The 15,512-nt window shown below is 43.6% G+C and overlaps 1 protein-coding gene and 1 long non-coding RNA gene across 2 annotated transcripts in view; both read right to left on the minus strand.

Moving 5' to 3' along the window:
• jupb (junction plakoglobin b) overlaps window positions 1-15,512 on the minus strand; it is a 325,763-nt gene that overhangs the window by 27,194 nt on the left and 283,057 nt on the right. The window contains exon 13 of the mRNA XM_034190543.1: window positions 3,206-3,356. Coding sequence (XP_034046434.1) covers window positions 3,206-3,356 — 151 coding nt within the window. The remainder of the gene's footprint in view (window positions 1-3,205; window positions 3,357-15,512) is intronic.
• On the minus strand, window positions 4,796-10,357 carry LOC117528024. Its single transcript, XR_004565655.1, has 4 exons — window positions 10,235-10,357; window positions 7,193-7,196; window positions 5,438-5,447; window positions 4,796-4,808 (listed from the first exon to the last, which is right to left on the minus strand). It is a non-coding gene; the product is annotated as an uncharacterized LOC117528024 (long non-coding RNA).

Below are 15,512 nucleotides of genomic sequence, written 5' to 3' on the forward strand. Positions count from 1 at the left end.
GGACACAGAAGAACTCTGCGATCTGATGTTCCCATCCCTGACAAGGGAACAGTGTGTCCCGGTGTACATCTGGAAACGTGAGTGCTGTTTGAAAAACGTAGGCAGGAGTGCGCCAAGGGCTACATGTGACAGAACGCATACATTAAAATCAAACATACGCAGCTGCAAGCAAATCTATGAATGCAACAACACGCGAAAAATGCTGAGTACGTGCGCAATTCGGGTGTACAGACAGTGATTAGAGTTTTGGTATTTGAGAGATGTGAGAAATATTTGACATGTTTGCAGTGTGTATTATTTTGGTGGAGTAATTAGCGTGTGTGGTTAATGTGGTGGTGTTTTTTTTTGTTTGTTTTGTAAAAATTAGGCGTCTTATGAATGTTGAGCAAGCGCTTCAGTCTTTTTTTTTTTTTTTTTTTTGAATTGGAGGCAGACGGAGCGCACAGCACGTCGTCAGTCTGAACCAGACAGTGAGGATTCTGATGATGACGGAGATGATCCCTCTTTTGTTCTGGATAAGCAACCAGAGTAGTTGGATCCACCAACGTGGGCACAGATCTCCACAGTGGATCAGATCGCGTGCTTCTCTTTGCAGCTTCTCCAGGACTCAGGCGCTACAGAGTTCCATCCCAGCATCCTGGAATGCAGAGAAGGATGCAGACACACACTGCTCCACCAGTGGCTCCAGGCGCATTTTGTTTAAAGCATTGAGTTCAATGTTACCTTTGGTTTTGTTTTGTTCTTCTTTTGTTCATTTTGCACTCTTAATTCGCAGGCTATTTGGTGATGGGAAAAGTGACGGCTCATTTTTGCACCTTTTCTCGAGGATTTGTGACTGTGGATTTTTTTCCTTCGTTCAGCTATCATCACATGCTGTGTGACCGGGCCATTAATTCACCATGAAATACAGCTGATTTACATATATTCATTTTTATTGTCAAGAATTCCTATTAAGCACATGCAACCTGTAAGGAAAAATAAATAATTTCTAGTGTTTTTGCTGATTTTCATCAAAATATGTCAATAAAATTATGTGGATTATATTGAATGTTAAATATTCTTCTTCTTATTATTATTATTAAATAATCATTATTAAATTAAATCATTATTAAACAAATGTTTTTCCATATGTAGGAAACAGGATCAGAGCGCAATAAGCTTGTTTGCTGGATTAAAGTGTGTTAATTGGTCCAAATAAATAGATACAGCTGACACGTTCATTCATTCAGGGGTGTCTATATGAACAGGGGGATATACTACACATCACTCATGTAGCTAATTTGCATATTCATGTATTTACATCATGTCCTTAACTCTAGGCAAATAATCATTCAGATCATGTTTATGGAGCTTCTCTTGTTTGTAATCCATTCAGGACAGCAACTTCACCCTCTAAACATGACAAACACATGAATAAACCCAAGTGAAATTTTTCTTTCACCTCTCTCACATATCATTTGCATATTTCCCATGGTACATGGGTTTTTATGCAGCAACTATATCAAGTGAAAATGATTAAATTGACTTCTGTGACATATCTAAAATACGTTTCATTAAAGATGGGCTCTGTTTGAATGCTTTATTTCATAGTTTCTTGAATACAACATGTAATTAGGTAACGTAGCATTTTTTGCACCCCGGTGACTGTAGATTTTTAGTATGTTTATGGAGGAGACCTCACCAGACTGGGACCGTCGTGTGCAATTTCTCTGGTTATCACAAGAGCTGGACATCAGCCATTTTCCGGCAGATTTCACTTTTAACAAGAGATTTTGTCATGGAAAGCCGCTTGGAGGCTTCGCGCGTCACGACCGATTCGCTGATGAAGCGAGACAAAGGAACACCTCCGTTTCGGAGTGTCAGAGGACAAGTTGGGACATGTCCAGCTCTCCACAATTTCTCTTATACTCACTCGACTGGTAAGCACTGAAAGCCGAGATAGGCTTGTCCCAACTTGTCCTCTAACACTCCGAAACGGAGGTGTTCTTTGTCTCGCTTTATCAGCGAACCGGTCGTGACGCGCGAAGCCTCCGCGCGGCTTTCCATGACAAAATCCCTTGTTAAAAGTGAAATATGCCGGAAAATGGCTGATGTCCAGCTCTTGTGATAACCAGAGAAATTGCACACGACGGTCCCGGCTCCACACAGCGATCCGTTTAGAATTGATGTGGTGGTTTCTGCCTCTCGATGGCGGCTCGGAGCGCGGCGCGCCATGCTCCATTGTGGACCGTCCTTAAAGCTGTAGTAACAGTCCTTATTCTCTGTGAAGCCTGTAAAATTTTCACCGAAAGCCAGATAAATTTTACAAATGGTTTCCAGCTGCCTGTCTCTAACAGTTTCTGAAAAAAGTCTGATGGAAAAAAAGCCCAAATCATTCCACCATTTCCTTGCAATGAAACGACGAGAGGGGTGGACCAGTGCTCACTCAAAGCCTGCCCACAGGCGAATGACACAACCGACAGGCATGGAAAAACTCACGCACGCGCACGAATGTTCAAGCTTGGCTGACATAAAAACATATGAATCAAATCCATATAGTTTTTGAAAAAAATAAAAAGGTACGATACTTTTCTAACAGACCTCGTACAAGTCAACCAGTTTCTCTTGCAATTTTTTCCAAGGTTAAACCAATTTTTGGCCAAGACTGACTGGATTAAGATCGACACTCAACACTATTAAACATCTACATTTTTACATCGAAAATAGCTGCTGGTTATTACACTGAAGAAACTTTAAGAAATTCAGTCAGTATGGTTGTTGTTTGTCTTTCAGCCCTCCGTTTGTGTGCTGGACGCCCGACTCCACTTCTACATGGACACACACACACACACACACACACACACACACACACACACACACACACACACACACACACACACACACACACACACACACACACACACACACACATACACACACACACAGCCCCTGGTCTCCCCAAGAGGTCTTCCAGCCAAGGTGCACAAAAAGCAGAGCGGCTATAATATCCATCCATGTACCTCCTGTACTTCAGTACGAGAGGTAGGACATAAATCATAAATCAGTGGGTGTATAAGTTACAAATGTGCTTTCTGTACTTTCCAGGGGGAAACTGTTGAGTTTCAAAACAAAACTGCTCCAATCATCACTTCATGCCTGTGTCACTCTCTGGGAACCCCGGTGACACCTGTTCCCTGACACAGCACCTTAGAATAAGCACACATACCAATTCCTTCGTTGTTGGAGTGCAGCAGCTCCATGAGCGGCGCTGACGCGCCTTCTGCATCGATGAGCTCCGCAGACTGTTTGTCCAGAGCAAGTTCACACAACACGCCCGCTGACACTCTCTTCACGTTCTCCACGTACGAGTACAGGAGCTGGAACAGACACACACACACACACACACACACACACACACACACACACACACACACACACACACACACACACACACACACACACACACAGCAGGAATCTGTGTCAGACGCACAACTCCAAAAGTGCAGAATCAAACCATTATGTCCATAAATATTCAGACATTGTCAAAGTTTTTGTCATTTTTATCATCACAGTATCAAGCTGATAATGTCAGTTTTGTAATTCAGAGTTTAAACAGTAACAAAATCCAAATCCAATTTAACTCACTGATTAAAATGTTTAAAAAAAATGTGTTAAATGTTTAACCCTAAGGGCCCCTTCACACATAGCACGAATAGGTACAAATCACAGCGAAACAGCCCGAATGACCGAACCACGAAAACACTGAGCCAGTGTCAGGAGGGACACACAGTCAGGAGGCGTGAATGACCCCGCTGTGACGCAGTGCGAGCAGCTGGAGCGTGTGGAGAAAATAATAAAAACCACACACCATAAAAAACACCGCAATTTCCAATATGTAACCCCTCTTACTGAGTGAACAATACAGGTATGATCCCTCTGTTCCTCTGTATATGACCCATGATCATAGCCGTACAGTCCTGAAATGACATGAATAAAGCTGTGTGCCCCTATTATGTTTTATTAGGTCCAGCCTGGTGTATAAATAATTACTACAATACAGACACGCCCCTCTGTTTGATCAGCCCTCAGAACAAAGTGTCACTCTCCTTTTCTTTGCTCTGTGATCATTTTTTTATTGTTATTATTTGTTATGTAACTGCGTATGTAGTTATGGTAGTAATTATTTACATACCTGTCCTGGCTGTGGTCTCTGTGTTTAATGTAATACATCGTGTGCACTGAGCCACCATTTCCAGCTGTCAGTGAGCGGATGTCGATCAGCTGAAAGGTGCCTCGCTGTGTGCGCTCAGACGTGGCTGGCCAGCCCTCACGTGATCATGTATGTACATACATAAAAGCATTTCATGCAAGTGTGCCACCCCCCACCTACCACATTTTGTGGGGTGCACGGGGGTGGTCAAAAGACACACACGCCACATGTGTTGCGGGGGGGAGCAACACACACACGTGCAATATACACGCATGCCACATGTGTTGAGGGGGGGGCCAACACTCTGGGACACCACGTGTCTTGCCTGGCAACCACCCTCGTGAGGCACTTAGACAAATTTCACAGCCAGCTCGACAGTGGTCGCCTGCTCACTATCTTGGTGCCGGCTGCGCGAATGGCACCACATTTCCCAAGTGCTCCGTGAGTGGTGTTGGACGTTCGTGTGTGGCACCTGGAATGTGGCAAGACACCTGCCGAGAGAGGGATCAAAGGGGCATTCACAGGGCACTCTGTCTTTCAGCACTGGTGTACGAGGCGTTAGAAGCAGCTCTGATCTTTCATGAATGGCATGCGATTCCTCCTTCGTGCACCATTCGGCCTCATTCGTGCTATGTCTGACGGGGCCCTAAACAAGGTTCAACTATGACATGAAGATTATATTTATTGTGTAAAAGGTTGTTGTACTTTAACACTTTTACACAGACTGGATCACCTGTAGGGCCTGGTTTCATAAGAAAGTCTAATCTTTTAGTCTACTAAACTTACTTAGTCGACTAAGGTTAGTCGCCCAACATTATCCATCTAATCTCTGTTTCATATAGATGGCTAAACTTGTAGATTAGCTGTCTGTTAGTCGTTTTTCATGGGCATAAGCGGCCTTGTGAGTGCTGTTGCCAAAAAAGGCCTCCAGTGGATTATTCTGGTTCCAGAACACCCGCTTCCGCAGCAAGGCTCTCCTTTCTTCCTGCTTCATCAAGTTGTGGTACATGATAGCCGCCATTTTTGAGGTAAGTCATAGAAGTTTTGTCAACCAAAATAAGATTAGCCTCCTCTGTAGGAGGCTAAAAACTTGTAGTAGGTAGTGCAAAAATTTAGCCGATTAAGCGCTTTGTGCAATGACTAACGCCAAAAGATTCATCGACTGAGTTTAGTCGACTAAACAATAAGCACACCAAGTACTTTCATCAACACCGTCCTTGCAAGATGTTGAAGCTTTGCTGAGTCGACCAGAAAACCACTCTCAACACTGATCCACTGATCGGTAACCATCTCTAACAGGCAGAACAGGTTCTCCAAAAGGAAGAGGTCAACTTCTGACACAGATGGTCAGTTCAAGGAAGAATCATGATTATTCTTAGGACAGGACAACATATTAGGACATCCTTAAAGTCAGCAGAAGGAAAAGAGAGCAAAAGGACAATCTGGAGATCTCTCATTCATCAAGGTAACATTCAGTCCAGAAGGAAACAAGGGAAAGAACAGAATCAAGTCAAGTAACCTACCATCCATGGTTCTCAAGACCTGGCACCTACAGTAAGTAGCTCTAATCTATTCTTTACTACTCTTCTATTTTACTCTTCCTTTTTTGATATTTAAATATACCTTAGTATATTAGCACAGTTCCACCTTAGAATTGGAATATAATATATAAGATATACCTTACTGAATTTCCATGCGCTGGTGCTGTGAAGCACGTTGGATTCTGGGTGGCAACCACCCAGGCAGACAACCAGTCCATCCTCTCATCTCTAAAATAACCATCTATCTGCCACAGCCTTGGTGAAATGAGGGTGTTCCCTTGGCTCTATCCAGCTGCTGTGGTCCTCAATGCTCAGGAACCTATGTGCTAGATCATGCACAGAGAAATGCGCCACATGGCCAAAATGTTGAAGCTGACGCTCCCTCACAATGCAAGTGATCCTCCTCATCTTAGAAAGAAACAAATAAGAAAAAGAAAAAAACCTTAAAAAGAGAGTGTCCGGGTTTCAGAATATCCAGGATGATACCCAAGGAACTTAAAAATATATGACATGGTTCAAGAACCTCTTTTCACATGGTGAGGTTACTCACATATGCAAATGGTTATGCACAAATATTTAATCTCTCCCTGCTCTGATAAAAACAGATGATCTTATTCCGCTGTGCTCAGCCAGTACAACGTACATCTCAACTAGCGGTTTACAACACGGTCTTCAAGTACCATCTAACCTACTCATTTTCCATCTCTCTCTGTTCTGCCGCACCCTGAAGAGCTCATTCAAGTTTGCAACCAACCAAGCATAAATAGACAGCTGAATGAACTCACCAGCTTGTGGCAGAGTGTCGGGTTCGGCCCTGGCTCGGGGTCTAGGTCTGAGTTTGTTGCTTAATTTCTTCTGTGGTTTTCAGCTTTACTTGTCATACTCTGTCTTTTAAGTCCCACTTTATTCCTTTTCTTTGTGTATACCTTAGTCACCGGTTCATTCTTTGGTTATCATTTAGTTATGCAGTCATTCATTTATTCATGGTCTTCTGCATTATAGTTATGTTCTCGCTTTATTTATCTTCAGTGTCTTATTGTCGGGTTGTGTTCTGTTAGTCTTGGATTTTATTTTCTGTTATCGTTTATCATGTGTTAGTTATTCATTACTTTATTCTGTAGTCACTGCTTTTGTTTTCTGTTCATCACTTATTCTCTGCTTAACCAATAGTTTGTTTTGTCACTTTTATTGTATTCACTTTTCTGTATCAGCCATTATCAGTTCCGCTCTAGTTTTAGATATAATCATTTCTTGTTTTCCACTTTTTGATTCGCCACGTTAGTTCTTAGTTTTGTCCCTTTTGTTCACTTTTATTATGGTTTGTCGAGCAAGTCACCTTTTGCACGGTCGGTTTTTCTGTCACTTAGTTATCTTGTCACAGTTCCCTTTGTTTTTGTCTCACTGCACTCTCTTGCACTTACCTTTGTCCTCCCTGGTCACGCCCCCTTCCAGAGCCTTTCACACACCTGGACCTCATCACACCCTAATTAGTCTGCTCCTTATTTAAGCCCTCACAGTTCCACAACTCACTGCCCGATTGTTGACTTAGTTCACTTTCTCGCCTTTTGTTCACGCCCTATTTGCTCTCTAGTTACTGAGCTTGCTTGTGTGCTCTGACCTCTGCCTCGCCGTATTCTGAACTCCACCTGTTTTTTGACTCTGCCTTGTTTTGCCTCCTTATTCCTCAATGCCATGTGAATGAACCCTGCCTGGTTTATGGACCACGTCCCAGCCTGTATCATGTCTGATACCTCTGCCTCCATGTCTGATTACCTGTGTACCGAATCCAGTGCCTGGTTTCTAGATAAAGCCTTTTATTCATCTGAACCAACCATGCCTGTGAGTCTGCATGTGTCTGCTAATGATTCCTGTGTCAAGTCACCACGAGTCGGGACACAGAGCAGAGAGAGATGGTAAATGTGTAGGTTAGATGGTACTTGAAGACCGTGTTGTGAACCGCTGGTCTAAACTACCGCCTCACATTCATAATATCAGCTGTTATGACATGTTGATCTCCGTTCATTGCCCTCTTACATCTGTGTTAAATTTAAGAGGCGTGTGCTCCTTTCAGCTCTTGTGGAAGACGGACTCTGAACTTATTAATAACACCCCCAATTTTATGAATATTTGCATGAGCAATTTAAATATTTGTTGAAACCAAAGATTCCTCAGAGATATCCAGTGTTTACTGTGGCAGAGTGTAAAACCATAGGAGAGGGCTGTATGATCACCTGTTTTGGGCACAGAAATAAGATTAAAAAAGATGGACTTGGTGAGCTACAAGAACACATCCGCTGGGAAGAAATGTTTCAGCTGAGGCGCTTGTAAAACCAGATTGTCTTGGCCTTATTATTATTACTATTGTTGTTTTTAAAGCAGCACTTTGAATTTGGAGAGAAAGTACAAAAATGACTTGCTAGACAATGGTGTAAGTTTTAAAATGCCTGAACAATCCATGAAGCAAAGTCCAAACATGGAGCTTCTCTTATCTTAGTGACACATAAACACACATTTCAAGGGATTCTATGAATTGAACTGTATTAAATTCAACTTATTTCTGCAGCACCAAATCACAAAAGTTGCACAAGGTGCTTCATGGGAGTAAAGTCTAACCTTGAGCAAGCACATTGGCAATTGTGGTAAAGGAAAAACTCCTTCAGGTGTTTTTTGGATGTAGGATGAAACCTCAAGCAGACCAGACCAGGGTTGAACATCTGCTTTGGCCATGCTACCAATAACAACAACAACAAAGGAAATAAAGTACAACAAAGAACTGTCAAACATGCAAAGACAGAGATGATGGAATTAAATATCCAGGCACCAAAGTTCAGCGGTTACAGTGACCAGGAGTCCAAACAATTATGTGTAAAAGATGACATCACAAGTCTCTTAGTATCCCCAGTGATCCACAGCATGCCCGAACAGTCTCCCTGCCCCAGTTTGGGACTACGGTGAGGGCGGTCACATCTCGTCCTCTCTCCTCTCCTCCTGTTTGTCTCTATCTCTTCCTCAACCTTCAAAGTCCCAACTTCACCAGACTGAGAATTCTTCGAACTACATTCGGAATAATCATGCCTGAAAGAATAGGTGCGTAGTGTGCTTGGCACCACTCTCCGTGGTTAGACGTCGAGGATATATTTGTCGTTGTGGTAGGAAGGGTTCTGCTACTAGGATTAGGCGCTGCCCTAAAGTACCAGAAAATTGGCAAGAGAGCTGCCACCAAAACCACAATCCCCCATCTGTCTGTCACAATTAAAGAGATTGGCAAGGCCATACAATCTCCGACTGCGTTAACTTTTGAACTTAAACACAAGATGGAAACCATCACAAAGTCGCAAATCACTGCCACCTTTCTCCACCCACTCCACTCTGCCTGCACGCTCTTATTCACCTCTCTACCACACTCTCCATTACTCTGGCTAGTTGACCCCAAGTATTTAAAATCATCTACTTTCACCACTTCTGCTCCTTGTAACTGCACTATTGCACTGGGTTCACTCTCATTCACACACATGTAATCAGTCTTGCTCCAGAGAGATATATGCCCTGGACATCAGAGCATATCTCCACCTCTCCTGGCCAGCCTGAACCTGCTCTTTACTCTCACTACAGGTCAGAATATCATCCGTCACCTAGGAGAAGAGAAAACCGCTAGAAAACATTCGGTCAAGTAGCCTATACAGTCCGGAATCACCACATATTGAGTAACTTAAACTCTCTTGGCTTCTGGCTGTTGGGAAATTTCCCTGATAATCTTTAAAACATTTAAGATCTTTAGATTCTTCTGTCTGCTAAAGAAACAAGTTCTGTTTTGTATTTTTTACTTAAAAAAAATAACAGTATGACAACAGTATGACTGAAAATAAAATTTCATTATATTTGGCAAATGTTCATTTTCTTTCGATGTACAGTAATCAGATGACCCACTTATTTTAGCCATTTTCTCTTAAAATATCAAAATAGAAATTTTACACTTTTCTATGACCCTCCCGTTCTGAACATTTTGAGTATCTTGGAAAATCTACAGTTGTTGCAGTTTAGAAAATACAGCTGAATTTGAAGTAAAGGGCCAGCGTAGTGCTGCTGAGTTCGCAGTGGACTTTCACATTTTGGCTGCGGAGTTCGACTGGAACGAGGTGGCGCTGCGAAGCGTGTTCATAAACGGACTAAACGAGGTGCTTAAAGACAAACTGGCGGTCCGGGACGAGCCGTGCAACCTCGACGTGCTCATTTCATTAATTCTTTGTTTGGACAACCGTATGAGAGTGTGCCAAAGGGACAACGGCCGTCGGGCTGACGGGGATCTCTCCGCTCGCCCCGCCTTTTGGCATACACCAGCACCGCCTCTTCCCAGCTCCACCATATCCTCCTCTGATACGCCAGCTCCCCCTGCTGGCGAGCCTATGCAACTCGGCAGGGCCAAATTGCTCCCTGAGGAACGTAGATGGACACTGGCATCAGGGGAGTGTCTGTATTGCAGTGCTAAGGGCCACGTTCTTAGCACATGCCCCGTTCGGCCAAAAGCCAAACGCTCGCTCGTAGAGACCGGGCTGCGGGTGAGCCAAGCAAAATTCACAGGTGTGGGTTCCAGTCGCACTCAAATCCCAGCAACTCTTTATTTTGGCAGCAAAATGCTGCCGGTACCAGCCCTCATTGACACCGGGGCAGGCTTCTTCTTTGTTGGGAAGGACAGTTCCCTGCGCCCCTGCATCGACTTCCGGGGACTAAATGCCATAACGGTCCATAATTGGTACCCACTTCCCCTTCTAGATTCGGCATTTAGTTCCTTGCATGGGGCCTCCATATTCACAAAATTGGACCTTCGTAACGCCCATCATCTGGTGCGTGTCAGAGAGGGGGATGAGTGGAAGACTGCCTTCAACACACCACTGGGGCATTTCGAGTACCTGGTCATGCCCTTCGGTCTTACCAACGCTCCAGCTACCTTCCAAGCACTGGTAAATGATGTGTTGAGAGACTTCCTGAACAGGTTCGTGTTCGTCTATTTGGATGACATTCTGATCTTCTCGCCTAATCCTCAGACCTACACTAAGCATGTACAAATTGTGCTACAGCAGTTGCTAGAAAACCGATTGTTTGTTAAGGCAGAGAAGTGTGGATTAAATCTAGACACTGTGTCATTTTTAGGATTCATCATCTCTCAAAACCAGGTAAAACCTGACCCTGCCAAGGTCAAAGCTGTTGTAGACTGGCTCGTTCCTTCTTCTGTCAAGCAATTACAGCAGTTTCTCAGATTTGCGAACTTCTATCGATGCGTCATTCGCGGGTTCAGTCAGGTCGCTGCACCTCTCACCACGCTCACCTCTTCCAAGAACTCGTTCCAATGGACTCCACAGGCTGACTCAGCCTTTGCCTTACTAAAAGAATGCTTCACTATGGCACCAGTTCTCACCCAACCAGACCTGAATTGCCAGTTCATTGTCGAGGTCGACGCCTTGGACTCCGGGTTAGGGGCAGTGTTATCCCAGAGTTGGGAGGTAGACAACCGGGTGCATCCCTGCGCTTTCTTTTTGCGGTGTCTGACCCCTACAGAAAGAAACTATGACTTGGGTAACAGAGAACTCTTAGCCATAAAAGAGGCCCTAGCTGAGTGGAGACATTGGCTGGAGGGGGCCGCAGTTCCGTTCATCGTTTGGACAGACCACAGTAACCTTGAATACATCCAGTCTGCCAAACGGTTGAATTCCCGGCAAGCCAGGTGGTCGCTGTTCTTTGGGCGGTTCAATTTTACCATCTCCTACCGCCCTGGTAGCACAAACACTAAACCGGACGCTCTGTCCCACCAGTTCGCTACCTCGACCAAGGAACCACCAGAGACACCAGAGACCATCCTACCATCCCATCCCGATCCATGGTTGTGGGGGCACTATCCTGGGAGGTTGAGCGAGTGGTCCAGGACGCCCTCACCCGCCATCTGGACCCAGGTGGTGGTCCGCCCGGCAGGCTCTTTGTTCCTCCAGAGGTTCGACCTCAAGTTCTTCAGTTCTGTCATTCATCTGAACCATAGGTGTCAAACTGATTCTAGAAAGGGCCAAGAGGGTGCAGGTTTTCTTTGTAACCACCAACTCCACCAGGTGATTTCACTGATGAACTCTTCCCATCTGCTCAAAGTGATGTTCATCAGTGAAATCACCTGGTGGAGTTGATGGTTACAAAGAAAACCTGCACCCTCTTGGCCCTTTCTGGAATCGGTTTGACACCTATGATCTAAGCTATCATGCCATCCTGGAATTATCCGGACCCTAGAACTCTTCCATCGCCACTTTTGGTGGCCCACAGCACAAGTGGACGTGAAGGAATTCGTCCAAGGCTGTACTGTCTGCACTCGTGGCAAAACTTCTCATCAACCTCCTGTTGGGCTCCTGCGACCGCTCCCCATTCCCAGCCGTCAATGGTCACATATTGGAATGGATTTTGTCACTGGACTCCCTCCTTCCCAGGGGAACACCGTTGTCCCCACAATCGTGGATCGGTTCTCCAAGGCAGCCAACTTCGTGCCCCTGCCAAAGATACCAACCGCCCAGGAGACCACCAACCTTCTCATCTGCCACGTTGTCCGGCTGCATGGCATACCCCTGGACATCGTCTCTGATCGAGGACCTCAGTTCACGTCTCAAGTTTGGCAGAGCTTCTGTGCCGCTCTGGGGGCCTCGGGCAGCCTGTCATCTGGGTTCCATCCTCAGACCAACAGGCAGGCAGAGCGGGTCAACCAAGACCTTGAGACCACTCTATGGTGTGTCTCCACCGCCCACCCAACGGATTGGAGCCTACATCTGCCCCGGGTGGAGTATGCACACAACACCCAGGTCTCCTCAGCCACCTCTGCAGCTTCTCTCCCCCTGCCATCCCCTCATTACCCCATCCCCATAGAGACGGTGCCTGCTCCCAGACCACCAATAACCAGCAAAAATCTATTTAAGCATAAAAATTCAAAAAGAAAAAATAATATAGCACCTTCAACTGCACCACAGACTAAAACAGTTAAATGTGGTCTATTAAACATTAGGTCTCTCTGTTCTAAGTCCCTGTTAGTAAATGATATAATAATTGATCAACATATTGATTTATTCTGCCTTACAGAAACCTGGTTACAGCAGGATGAATGCGTTAGTTTAAATGAGTCAACACCCCGGAGTCACACTAACTGCCAGAATGCTCGTAGCATGGGCCGAGGCAGAGGATTAGCAGCAATCTTCCATTCCAGCTTATTAATTAATCAAAAACCCAGACAGAGCTTTAATTCATTTGAAAGCTTGACTCTTAGTCTTGTCCATCCAAGTTGGAAGTCCCAAAAACCAGTTTTATTTGTTATTATCTATCGTCCACCTGGTCGTTACTGTGAGTTTCTCTGTGAATTTTCAGACCTTTTGTCTGACTTAGTGCTTAGCTCAGATAAGATAATTATAGTGGGCGATTTTAACATCCACACAGATGCTGAGAATGACAGCCTCAACACTGCATTTAATCTATTATTAGACTCAGTTGGCTTTGCTCAAAATGTAAATGAGTCCACCCACCACTTTAATCATATCTTAGATCTTGTTCTGACTTATGGTATGGAAATTGAAGACTTAACAGTATTCCCTGAAAACTCCCTTCTGTCTGATCATTTCTTAATAACATTTACATTTACTCTGATGGACTACCCAGCAGTGGGGAATAAGTTTCATTACACTAGAAGTCTTTCAGAAAGCGCTGTAACTAGGTTTAAGGATATGATTCCTTCTTTATGTTCTCTAATGCCATATACCAACACAGTGCAGAGTAGCTACCTAAACTCTGAAGTGAGATAGAGTATCTCGTCAATAGTTTTACATCCTCATTGAAGACAACTTTGGATGCTGTAGCTCCTCTGAAAAAGAGAGCTTTAAATCAGAAGTGCCTGACTCTGTGGTATAACTCACAAACTCGCAGCTTAAAGCAGATAACCCGTAAGTTGGAGAGGAAATGGCGTCTCACTAATTTAGAAGATCTTCACTTAGCTTGGAAAAAGAGTCTGTTGCTTTATAAAAAAGCCCTCCGTAAAGCTAGGACATCTTACTACTCATCACTAATTGAAGAAAAGAAGAACAACCCCAGGTTTCTTTTCAGCACTGTAGCCAGGCTGACAAAGAGTCAGAGCTCTATTGAGCCGAGTATTCCTTTAACTTTAACTAGTAATGACTTCATGACTTTCTTTGCTAATAAAATTTTAACTATTAGAGAAAAAAATTACTCATAACCATCCCAAAGACGTATCGTTATCTTTGGCTGCTTTCAGTGATGCCGGTATTTGGTTAGACTCTTTCTCTCAGATTGTTCTGTCTGAGTTATTTTCATTAGTTACTTCATCCAAACCATCAACATGTCTATTAGACCCCATTCCTACCAGGCTGCTCAAGGAAGCCCTACCATTATTTAATGCTTCGATCTTAAATATGATCAATCTATCTTTATTAGTTGGCTATGTACCACAGGCTTTTAAGGTGGCAGTAATTAAACCATTACTTAAAAAGCCATCACTTGACCCAGCTATCTTAGCTAATTATAGGCCAATCTCAAACCTTCCTTTTCTCTCAAAAATTCTTGAAAGGGTAGTTGTAAAACAGCTAACTGATCATCTGCAGAGGAATGGTCTATTTGAAGAGTTTCAGTCAGGTTTTAGAATTCATCATAGTACAGAAACAGCATTAGTGAAGGTTACAAATGATCTTCTTATGGCCTCAGACAGTGGACTCATCTCTGTGCTTGTTCTGTTAGACCTCAGTGCTGCTTTTGATACTGTTGACCATAAAATTTTATTACAGAGATTAGAGCATGCCATAGGTATTAAAGGCACTGCGCTGCGGTGGTTTGAATCATATTTATCTAATAGATTACAATTTGTTCATGTAAATGGGGAATCTTCTTCACAGACTAAGGATAATTATGGAGTTCCACAAGGTTCTGTGCTAGGACCAATTTTATTCACTTTATACATGCTTCCCTTAGGCAGTATTATTAGACGGCATTGCTTAAATTTTCATTGTTACTCAGATGATACCCAGCTTTATCTATCCATGAAGCCAGAGGACACACACCAATTAGCTAAACTGCAGGATTGTCTTACAGACATAAAGACATGGATGACCTCTAATTTCCTGCTTTTAAACTCAGATAAAGCTGAAGTTATTGTACTTGGCCCCACAAATCTTAGAAACATGGTGTCTAACCAGATCCTTACTCTGGATGGCATTACCCTGACCTCTAGTAATACTGTGAGAAATCTTGGAGTCATTTTTGATCAGGATATGTCATTCAAAGCGCATATTAAACAAATATGTAGGACTGCTTTTTTGCATTTACGCAATATCTCTAAAATTAGAAAGGTCTTCTCTCAGATTGATGCTGAAAAACTAATTCATGCATTAATTTCCTCTAGGCTGGACTATTGTAATTCATTATTATCAGGTTGTCCTAAAAGTTCCCTGAAAAGCCTTCAGTTAATTCAAAATGCTGCAGCTAGAGTACTAACGGGGACTAGAAGGAGAGAGCATATCTCACCCATATTGGCCTCTCTTCATTGGCTTCCTGTTAATTCTAGAATAGAATTTAAAATTCTTCTTCTTACTTATAAGGTTTTGAATAATCAGGTCCCATCTTATCTTAGGGACCTCTTAGTACCATATCACCCCAATAGAGCGCTTCGCTCTCAGACTGCAGACTTGTAGTTCCTAAGGGTTTGTAAGAGTAGAATGGGAGGCAGAGCCTTCAGCTTTCAGGCTCCTCTCCTGTGGAACCAG

This window comes from Thalassophryne amazonica, chromosome 16 (genome assembly GCF_902500255.1).
Source record: "Thalassophryne amazonica chromosome 16, fThaAma1.1, whole genome shotgun sequence".
Classification (NCBI taxonomy): domain Eukaryota; kingdom Metazoa; phylum Chordata; class Actinopteri; order Batrachoidiformes; family Batrachoididae; genus Thalassophryne; species Thalassophryne amazonica.